At 45.0% G+C, this 11,675-nt stretch overlaps 1 protein-coding gene across 1 annotated transcript; it reads right to left on the bottom strand.

Moving 5' to 3' along the window:
- Window positions 1-714: 714 nt before the first annotated feature.
- On the bottom strand, window positions 715-6,638 carry golph3l (golgi phosphoprotein 3-like; the record flags this gene model as incomplete). Its single annotated transcript, XM_080531624.1, has 5 exons — window positions 715-1,163; window positions 2,671-2,785; window positions 3,925-4,056; window positions 5,744-5,933; window positions 6,631-6,638. The coding sequence occupies 5 exons, from the start codon at window positions 6,636-6,638 to the stop codon at window positions 715-717; spliced, it is 894 nt and encodes a 297-aa protein (XP_080387750.1).
- Between the last annotated feature and the right edge of the window lie 5,037 nt (window positions 6,639-11,675).

The raw sequence follows: 11,675 nt of genomic DNA, 5'->3' as shown, positions 1-11,675 counted from the left end.
AAAGGTCTTAAGGTCTTAAGAGAATTATGTGAACAGAAAGCAGCAACAAAAACAACTTCAATAGGAGGTTAATGTTCTTCCACAATGGAAGAACCCGTTGATATTATGATCAGAGAAAGATAAAGATCGCTTCTGTAAAAGTGGTTTCTGTAAAACAAAAAGCCAACCACACCCAACTGAGAACTGGGAGGTATTCCATCAATTTCGCTAAAGGACAAGCCAGGCTTATTTTGTAAATCTCGCGAGATGTACAAAGAAATCCAGCCTTATTTTGACAGCTCTCGCAAGACTTATCAAAATAAGCCTGGATTTTCCTTTAGCGACGTTGATGGAATATCCCCCAGTTTTCTTTATAATTATACAAGTAATATAATCAGACTGATTTTTCCTTTACGAGCTCAGTGACAATGATCGTGGTCAGATAGTTATGATGCTCTAGATTGAATCAAAAGTTGATGGGTTCGTATATAAAAGCATAAATAAAAACCCAGCCACATTAAACATTGAATAGCTACAGCTGCAACAAACACTGTAGAACAACAACAACAACAACAACAACAAAACGGAGAAATCAAAACAGAGGAAAGTAGATGAGATTTACGGATCTCAGGACTTATGAAAAACAACCATGAATGTTATCGAGTCGACCCCCCCTTGCGCTACTAACCCTCAGCCTAGAAACTGAGGAGTGATTCATCTGTCGGTGGTCAAGTGTCACACAGGCAGATCCACCCAGGTCCTGTTGAACGCGGCCAAGACGGCCCAGATAACTTCGCGAGGGCCACTGCTGCTCCGGCCCTCCACATTGGGGTCGCTTTTGACGAGGGCCTGGTAGCGGGCAGACACAACCTCGTAGCTCTCGTTAGGGAGCTGGGCCAGAACATCTTCCAGCACGTCAGCGCAGTGAGCCAGGACCAGCACGGCCAGCACCCTGGCCTCCATGCGCTGGTGGTCCTTCACCCAGCGGTCCAGCAGGGAGTCTTGCACCCGTCTGACCAGACGTTGCTTCTCTGTGGTGTTGGTGAGCGGGTGCGTGACCATGTCAAAGAACAGGTAATTCTGCTTGACGGTGGTGAGGACGCCCTTCTCCGCCAAGCTCTTAGCCAGGCGCTCGCGGACGTTACGCATCTGGTAGTGGAGCTTCATGGGATTCCATGTTTCGCCTGACACCAAAAGCAAGACGTGTGAAGATGAAAAGACTTACTTGAGATACTGTCATGTAGAAAGCACATCTAAGAAAACACATATATGCAGGGGTGCACATAACTGGTGCGCCAGTGCGCATGCGTCTCCAAAATGCATGCTGCGCGGCAGATCAGCCGCATGAACGCGCTCTTGCGCACCAACAGCTGGAAGCGCTGGGAGAGGAATTTACTTCCTCGAAATCCAACTGCTGACTGCTGCATCACTGCAAGCCCCACTAAGTAACTATTTGCCGTCCCCTCAGCCGAAGGCCCGACGAGTAATCCATCACAACAGTCGACCGATGACGACCACGGCGACTCCCCTCACGAAAACATTCGGAAAGTATCGTAACTCGTACTTTCATTCCACGTATCGCGTATCGCACGGTTATCACGCCGCCACGTGAAAATTCAGTCCCGAACGACTCGTCGCTAAAAGGGACACGTTTCTTTTCTCTGAAGCTTTCAAACGTTCAGACGTTTGTTTTACAGCTTCATTATCGCACCTAGACCCCTGACCCAGGATATGGTTGGGAATTCTATTAGAAAAAAAAGACTTTGTTGCACAATCAAAATAATGAGCTATTTAAAGTGATAGCCTAACATCCTCTACCATGGTTGAAATTGAGGACAGTGATAACAGCAGTCAAGAGAGCAGTGATGATGATGATTAAGCTTGTAGCATAAATAAATGCTTAGGCTGTAACTTTTTGTTGAAAAGTTGATTTCAGTGTTTACAGAACAGAGCAGTGCTTAAAGAGATGTCAGTTGATTTCATTGTGTTTAAAGAACAGACATTCAGTTAGTGCTTAAAGAGATGTCCGTTGATTTCATTGTGTTTAAAGAACAGACATTCAGTTAGTGCTTAAAGAGATGTCAATTGATTTCATTGTGTTTAAAGAACAGACATTCAGTTAGTGCTTAAAGAGATGTCAGTTGAATTCATTGTGTTTAAAGGAGTCTGACAGACTTTCATGCTTAAAGAGCAGTCATTTGATTTTGCATTTGTTTCTTTTGTTCTGCACACAATACTTTGTTCGTTCATCTTTATTTATGAATAAATGTCGTTTTGCTAATATAAGTTATCCATGTATCTGTTTAATGTAAATGTAAATGTAAAATGTATCCCTTTTTTATCCATCCTGTGGGACGGGTCGTGACTCGCGAGCTCGGGGAGCACCAAGCAGCATCCCTAGGTGCTCCTCTGAGCACTGGCCCCAAAAAGTTATGTGCACCCCTGCATATATGACTGAATGACTTCTGGACATTGAGCTACAGTTGACATCTGCGTACGTATCTACTAAACGATTATTATAGATTTTTTTTTACAGAATTGTGAATCTCTCTCAGGCTGACACCAACCCGGTCCCTGACAATTATGACTATAATGACATGTATATACTGTACAATGTTGTTGCTAGAGTCATTAAAGCATTACTTCCCAGGTTCAGATCAACTTCCTGTAAAGCGACACCCCCGTTCGCACCTGTGAGCAGCTCGATCCAGTTGGCGACGGTCTCTGCCGGCTCCGTGGCCTTGATGTGCTTCAGCGCCTCGTCCAGTAGCGCGTCTCCGGTGGGGGCAGCTGACTTCAGCAGCACCTGGTCATGTAGAGGTCAAAGGTCACCCATGAGTACACACGTACACACACGTATACACACACACACACACACACACACACACACACACACACACTCTGAGACTCAACAGGTTCAGAACCAAGTGCCTAAATCTTAGCGAAAGATTGAAAGGATAAACATATCAGCTGGCTTTGGTGCAGGAGTAGAGCCGGGGTCAAATGATCGCAAGGTTGGCAGATCGGCGGTTCGAGCCCTGGCTGGCCACATGTCGAAGTGTCCTTGGGGCAAGACACTGAACCCCAAATTGCTCCCAGTGAGCGGGCCGGCGCCCTGCATGATAGCTTGCCGCCATTGGTGTGTGAAGTGTGCATGAATGAGAGGCCGTTGTCAAGCGCTTTGGATAAAGGCGCTATATAAGTGCAGTCCATTTACCATTTCCATATCCAAGGATTAAGAAGGATAGTGTAACTTGCCAGAGTTCTTTATTCTATTGTGTTTATGTGAAGGAGGTGCGTTACCGTGTTTATGTGAAGGAGGTGCGTTACCGTGTCTATGTGAAGGAGGTGCGTTACCGTGTTTATGTGAAGGAGGTCCGTTACCGTGTTTATGTGAAGGAGGTGCGTTACCGTGTTTATGTGAAGGAGTTGCGTTACCGTGTTTATGTGAAGGAGGTGCGTTACAGTGTCTATGTGAAGGAGGTGTGTTACCGTGTTTATGTGAAGGAGTTGCGTTACCGTGTTTATGTGAAGGAGGTGTGTTACCGTGTTTATGTGAAGGAGGTGCGTTACCGTGTTTATGTGAAGGAGGTGTGTTACCGTGTTTATGTGAAGGAGGTGCGTTACCGTGTTTATGTGAAGGAGGTGTGTTACCGTGTTTATGTGAAGGAGGTGTGTTACCGTGTTTATGTGAAGGTGCGTTACCGTGTTTATGTGAAGGTGTGTTACCTTGTTTATGTGAAGGAGGTGTGTTACCGTGTTTATGTGAAGGAGGTGCGTTACCGTGTTTATGTGAAGGAGGTGCGTTACCGTGGTTATGTGAAGTAGGTGCGTTACCGTGTTGATGTGAAGGAGGTGCGTTACCGTGGTTATGTGAAGGAGATGAGTTACCGTGTTCATGTGAAGGAGGTGCGTTACCGTGTTTATGTGAAGGAGGTGCGTTACCTTGCGCTGCAGCAGCTTCTTCCTCCGGGTGGTGACAGGCTCCAGCTGGATGCGGCCCCGGAGGGCCAGCTCGATGACGATGCAGCCACGCAGTCCAGACGAGATACACTCATTCCAGAAGGACGTGTAACCCTAGGAGATGAACCAAAGGCAGGTGCTTCAGCAGTTTACTGCATCAGATAATAATAATAATAATAATAATAACAATAGTAACATAACAACAATAACAACAACAACAATAATAGTAGCATAATAATAATAACAACATCAACATCTAATGCCACCTAGCACATTTTTCACGATGACAGTGTCGCAAAGTGACATCCGTGTTAGTGGTGGCTGCATTCATTTGTTTCATCATCAACCCTGTTTTGTTTGCCAGTGTCAGATCTACTTTAAAGCAGTGGAAGGATCCACCGACATGAATAACAGGAAGGACCTGCTGTACCAGGGGTGAGCATGTAAGGGCCTTGAGAGCAGCAGCGTATCCAACGTCTGCAGTGTGTACTCTTTATCTGTTCATTTCTTATTTGAAGGTCCAACTAGGGACTGATGCTGAAAAAGCATGATGGTGTAATGCTTACTCTTGATTATTCAATGGGTCAAAGTTGTAATCACATCTGTCCCTACTGAAATAAACTAATATTTTTATTGTTATTATTAAACGTATTGCTTCAAGCTCATGATTAGCTTCCTATCTTGGTCAGTGTAGACTAGTGTTGGCATGGAGCAAAAGTCTGCACACACCTTTGTGCTACACGGAAAGTTGCTCTTGTGTGTATGTCAATGATAACATTAGTGATGTCTTTGTCCTTAAGAGCAAGGAGAAAACATACACTATATCAATGTTTAATTACCCTTTAGCAGGAATTGACTTGGGTGTGTCGGTTTGTAAACTATGCAAAGTAAAGCAAGCAGTGACGGACATTGCGAACCATTTGCAAACATTTCGTAAGAACATTTTTTTATTGTTATCCCAACAATAAAAAAGGATTGAAACAGGATGTTGAGTCTTGACTGGAAACAAAGCAATGTTAATATAATCAGACACCACCATCCTGGATGAACATAGAAGATTAGACTTTACATTACTCACAGATGAGCAAGACCCAAATTAAGACATATTAATATAATCAATTAACTTAATCACTGTCTTACGTTACTCAGCCACCCAATCTAGTTTATGAGCGGCCATAGGCAGCCATTTTCAATACATACGAGTCTCCACAAAGTTAGCTGACTTTGGGCTCCTATGAGGTTGCAGAGAGAGCCCCCATACTTTTAGAACTATTGGCTGAAATTATCCTAATTATTACTTTAATGATATGCCAGTTTATTCCAGAATAATGCCTCATTGAAATGTCTTATTGAGACAGAGTGTCTCCTTCATCTTTAAAGCTCGGTTTAATTTCAGTCTGTATAATTTTAATTTTGTATCATTCCTAAGCATCGATTAAACCAATGGGTGAATTTTCTTTTTTATTGTCAACAACTATTCTTAATGATTTATTTGATATTCTCTTGTAAATACAGCCTGCCACTGTGGATGTGTTTTCACAAGCCCTTATACCTTCCCTGATGTTGAACACACAAAGACTATGAAAGAAAACCCATTTCTGAAGTCAAGACAGGGGCAGCTTGGAGTGTTTATTCAATATCCATTGTGCTAATTTAAGGTTAGAGGTTAGGCATACGGTTAGGGGTGAGGTTAGGGTAATGGATTAGGGATAGTGTTCAATACCATATTTCACAGAGTTCTACTTTATGATTAGCAACATGGCCTGATATTGACGAGTGGTTCTGAGGGGGGTTTATGTACCTGGTCCTTGAGCCCCAGAAGCAGGATATCCTCCATAAGAGTGAGCCGAAGATCCTTTGAGTCCCCTTTGTCTTCATCTTCCACTACTCCTTCATCTTCCTCTTCCTTGTTTGGACCTCGCTTCTCCACAGGCGCCTCTATATGCCGGTTCCGACGGGTCACGGTAGTCATCCTGCCCCGACCAGACCACCTGGGGACACAGGGGGATTCTACGTCATTTGCAGGGGAGTGAAGAGGGGGGGAGGAAATGAGAGGCACAGTATTTTGATGCGTTTCTTTCTTTCTTTTTTTGACTCGTCAAAAAAGCGTTCCCGATACTACCACAGATTCGTCCGCTCCCTTTATGTACCTAGTCCATTTGTGGGGTATTAAATCCACTACACACGGTGTAGACTTTCCAGAGCTAATGCGGCTTTATCTTATCAAAATACTGTACGACGCAGCAGCCCCAAGCCCCGCCCTCATTTTAGTATATCCACGTAACTCTGTTAGTTTAGTTTATTAATTTAGCACATGATTAAACAACAAAGAACACATACATGTAAATAAGACAAGAGAAACCATAAACAAAAGCATATCCATGGGGCAAAACAGTAGGATAAAAAACGGGAAAAAAGACCAGGACAGGTGAGCACTTGTGTCACCTGTAGGACAGGTGAGCGAAAATCGGTCAGATCAAAGCAGCAAATACCACCTGGAACGAAAATGTTCAAGTTTCTATTACAGCAGGGTTGAGCGTGTTTTTCCATCAGAAGCCCGAACACTGCATCATGGAACGGCGACAACTTCGTTGGCATTACGTTAATCTTAGTCCAATTGTTATACAGTTCAATAAAGTTGCATGTCCCATTGCATTCCAGCAGGTAGACTGAATCAAATTGACCTACAGCCTCATCGTCACCCATCGATCGGTCACAGCTTTTAAGAAACTGTAGGTTGCTTACTTTCAGTAAATGTGCAGTTGTTTCGTCGAGTCAAAGGACGAGATTCGTTAAGTCTGTTGCGGGTTACAACCACGAAGTACTGTCAGCTACTACATAACTTCCTGGTAATGCAACAACCTACAAGAACACGGATGCTTTGGGTGCGTTCGTAAATTCGCTGAGAGCGCCGGAGCGCACACTGGGTTCAACGTTATAAAGCAAAGCGGCCAAGTCATTTGATTGGACAAGATGCATTCCATGAATGCTGATCAGAGTTCCAGAGCGTATTCACGAACGCACCCTTTTACGGTGCACTGAGCATCCGACCGTCATTGGCTCTTGTCCAGTCAGAATCATAGCAGGTGGATTTAGGTAAAGGTATGCTTCACAGCATTTTAAAGCATCACAGCAGTTTAAAGCGGCAATCTGGCATTCAAACAACAAAGCGAAAGAGTAAACTCTTGGTACACCAGCGGCACCTACCTCTCCACCGAGGCCGTGTAGATCCCTCCACCATGGCCATCGAGCGTTGCGTCAAATGTGCGTTGCGCCCGGAATTGGGATCAAATGCATTGTAATCAATGAAAGGTGCTCCACTTGCTGCGTTGCGTCAGCGTTGCGTTGCGTCCGATGGCTGCGTCAAAAGTAAAAATTCGGCGAAGTTTGATTTTTGATGGCGGACGCAGACGTCACAATGAGACCAATTGTATATTGACTGGTGAACTTGCAAACAACACTCACTCGAAGGGGAGAAGAAGTGAAACTTATTGTGTCAACAATATCTCGTTTTCGGTTTTTTTTCTTAACACCAACTTGAAATTTCACCAGGAGCTGTCACATATTGGTTATAATATAGCCTATTGGTTGTTTTCTGGTGTTGTTTTCTTGTTTTGCTCTGTTTGTAGTCTACTTGATGTATTTTTATCAGCTGTTAAATCACCACAGCGGTTAATCCACTAATAGAGAAGATACCAGATTGAAAATGCTTGTAGCCAACTACTCTATATTAGTCCGGGTAATATGTGAAAAAATAGTTAACTTTTTCATAAAAGCACAAAACTCGGTACACTTGTACAGTTTGGGGTCCTGAAATTTTTCAGACGTGGAGCCCTCGCAAAAACTCCTCCTAGTGGCCATGGCGGCCATTTTCCTTTCCGCCATAGCCGCATTGTGTATTTTGCTTCATATCTCCTGAACCAAACATGATAACACCGAACAGATGATGTCTACCCCTATGTTTTGAAGGTCAAGGATTACAATGATACCATATACAACATCATGAAGTGTTCAGGTGGCCATTTTCCTTTCCGCCATAGCCGAATAATGTATTTTGCTTCATATCTCCTTAACCAAACATTCAGTGTTATCCACTGAACAAATGTCTACCCCCATGTTTTGAAGGTCAAGGATTACAATGATACCATACACAACATCATAAAATGTTCTGGTGAATAGTTAGTGGTGAAATCAGTGACGTTGTGAGAATGATTAAAATGAAATCGCAGTATCTGAGAATATGCATATTCAATTTTCATAATATATTTCATGTAATAATTTATTCACTATAGTTCTCTAGGTCCAGAATTGTCTATTAGGCTATGAATGTAGGTATTTCAGTTGTTGCACCTTACTTGGAAAGTGTTGACAGAGTGGATGTGGTGTGGGACTGCTATGAAGCAAACAGCTTAAAGTCCCAGACAAGGCAGAAGCGAGGAACGGGCACAAGAACAAGAGTGGATGGAAAAAACAAGATACCAAACAACTGGAAAGGCTTCCTGAGAGTGGATGAAAACAAAACAGAACTGTTTCACTTCCTGGCCAGGAACCTTGTGGAAATGTCAACGACCAAACAAATTGTTTCCAGGTACGGATGGACCCAATGCTCTGTCAACTCACCCACTACTAGACACACATCATCTTTCCCCTTGCACACATGAGGAGGCAGATACAAGGATGCTACTCCATGTGGCGGATGCTACAAGAAAGGGGTATAGAAAGATCATCCTGCGCACTGTGGACACAGTTGTGTTGTGGTCCTAGCCATTGCACACGTGTCTGAGCTGGACATTGAGGAGCTGTGGGTGGCGTTTGGGACTAGTAAGAACTTCAGGTACATACCCATCCATGAGATCAAATCAAAGGCTCTTCCTGTCTTCCATGCTTTTACTAGTTGTGACAGTGTCTGCATTTGCAACCATGGGAAACCTGGAATGCCTATGACATGGCAACAGAGGCCTTCATGGCTCTGTCACAGGCTCCAAACAGCATACCGGAGGAAGTTATGTCTACTGTGGAGCGCTTCACAATTCTTCTCAATTTGCCTACAGAGCTAACAGGTCCACGGAGGATGCCATCGCCACAACTCTCCACTCTACCGTGTCCCACCTGGAGAGAGGGGGGGGGCTACGTACGGCTGCTCTCCGTGGACTTAAGCTCGGTATTTAACACCATCCTACCCGACAGATTGGTGCCCAAACTCCTAGACCTCAGACTACTAGACCACCTCCTCTGCCGGTGGTCCAAGGACTTCCTGTCTGACCACCCCAAGAGGGTCAGGATAGGCCCCCACACCTCCACAGCCATCAGCCTCAGCACCGGATCCCCCCAGGGCTGCGTGCTGAGTCCCCTATTCTATTCCATCTACACCCACGACTTCATCGCCGTCCACCCCAGCAACGCCATCATCAAGTTCGCTGACGACTTCTCTGGTGGGCTGCATCTCTGAAGGTGACGAGGCCACGTACCGCGACGAGGTGGAGCAGCTGTCAGTCCTGTGCAAAGCAACCTGCAGCTGAACAAGCTAAAGACCCAGGAGATGATTGTGGACTACAGGAGGAAGAAGACAGGGTCATCGATGGGGGCTGCGTGGAGAGAGTCTCAGTCTTCAGATTCCTGGGCGTCCACCTGGAGGATGACCTGACCTGGAGAACCAACACCACGGTGACCGTCAAGAAGGCACAGCAGAGACTCTACTTCCTGAGAATACTCAGAAACTACCACCTCAGACAAGACCTGCTTGTGTCCTTCTACCGCTGCTCCGTGAAAAGCATCCTTACGTACTGCATCTGCGTGTGGTTCCTCAGCTGCACAGCCGCAGAGAGGAAAGCGCTCCAGAGGGTCGTCAACTCGGTCCAGAAGATCATCGGATGCCCTCTCCCCTCCCTGGAAGAACTGTACAACTCCCGATGTCTCAACAAGGCAGTCAAAATCCTCAAGGACCCACACCACCCTGGCTACAAACACTTGATACGGCTGCGCTCAGGCAGGCGCTTCAGTATCATGCCTTATGTCTATTTATGTCTCATTCTTGTTTTTTATTATCTTAGGACTGTGTTTGATTGTTCGAACCTAGGGCTTGCATTTCAATTTTGTTGCACCTGTTACGATGACAATAAAGATCATTCATTCATTCATTCACTCTATAATCGCACCAGCAGCCAACTCAACATCGATGAAGCCCGACACGGTTGGGGACAAGCTCTTGTGGTTGCACCTAAGATGCCATCACCAACAGACTGGGGTTGGATGGATCCAAGTGACTGGAAACCTTTGTGGTCAACTCTTCCACAGGCAAGCCAGTCCATCCTTGAACTTTTGAGTTGTGGCTGCAAGAAAGGCTGCCGGGGGCATTGCAAGTGCAGAAAAGCCTCCTTAAAGTGCACTGCTCTGTGTCAATGTGGAGGAGACTGTGGAGACAGTGAAGAATAGGTGTCAGGGTAGTGTGTGGTGTCTTTGTTTTTATTAAACTTCCTTAAACTTGTTCCCTTGTCCCAGTGTATCTGCTTCGGTGATCCCTGGCACATTATGAGGTCTGAGGTCACCACTTAACTATTCACCAGAACACTTTATGATGTTGTATATGGTATCATTGTAATCCTTGACCTTCAAAACATAGGGGTAGACATCATCTGTTCGGTGTTATCATATTTGGTTCAGGAGATATGAAGCAAAATACACAATTCGGCTATGGCGGAAAGGAAAATGGCCGCCACGGCCACTAGGAGGAATTTTTTCGAGGGCTCCACGTCTGAATATGTTCAGGACAACAAACTTTAGGTTATTTACATAACCCCGGTTCTCTGAGTAGTATTCGTGAGTATCTCACTATGGGAACGCCCCTGCGTGACCTCATCAGAAGCTGAATTACACTGCGCCAGCCCATTGGCTGACGCTTGTATCAGGAGGGACGGGACCCTCCGCCTATATAAGGCTTACACACAGCGTCTGTCCTCATTCAAAACAAGCAACCTCTTCCTCGCTTCTAAAGCAAGGAGGGTGGTCCGGTGAGATACTCACGAATACTACTCAGAGAACCGGGGTTATGTAAATAACCTAAAGTTCTCTTTCATAGTATTCGTTTCGTATCTCACTATGGGAATATACTTACTCCCGTATTGCCAGACCTGCCTGCAAAACGACAACTGTCCCAGAATGGACCCTCACACTCTAGGAACTACGTCCTAAGAGGAACCCAAACTGAGGACTGATAGGGCTTTCACACCGGCAAAGAACCGTGCGTTCGCGAACCAAGTCTGGAACCGGCCGGCGCTTTCAGACCGAAGCTCAATTGGTTCGGAACCTGAAAAGTTGGTTCGCAGCGGGCACCAAAAAATAGTGGTTCTCAAGCGCGAACCAAAACGTAGAACAGTCACGTCGTCAGTGGGTGTGTCATATTCTAGGCTGCAGAGACCAGCAAGGAGGAAGTAGACCAAATCTAATCTAATCTAAATCTAATCATTAGTGATCAAACACAATATCAAAAGTCTCATTATTCTCTTTTTCTTCCTCACATGCTCAGCAAACAAACACACACGCACACGCGCGGACATGCGCGAACGCGAATTTCGTATGCCATTTCTATTCCAGTAACGGAGCAGCTGATTAGTAAAAGAACGCATATAGAAAGTGTCTTTTGTTTTGTTTCACAGAAAATTGTGTTTATTTCAGATACTGTAGTGGAAGATATTATCCTCTTTTCCAGTGAAGTAGCTGCCATCTAGTTGTGAAAT

The sequence above is a fragment of the Nansenia antarctica genome, assembly GCF_963989245.1.
Source record: "Nansenia antarctica genome assembly, chromosome: 5".
Lineage (NCBI taxonomy): Eukaryota > Metazoa > Chordata > Actinopteri > Argentiniformes > Microstomatidae > Nansenia > Nansenia antarctica.
Note: the sequence above shows the minus strand (reverse complement) of the source record. Positions and strands in the feature narration are given on the sequence as shown.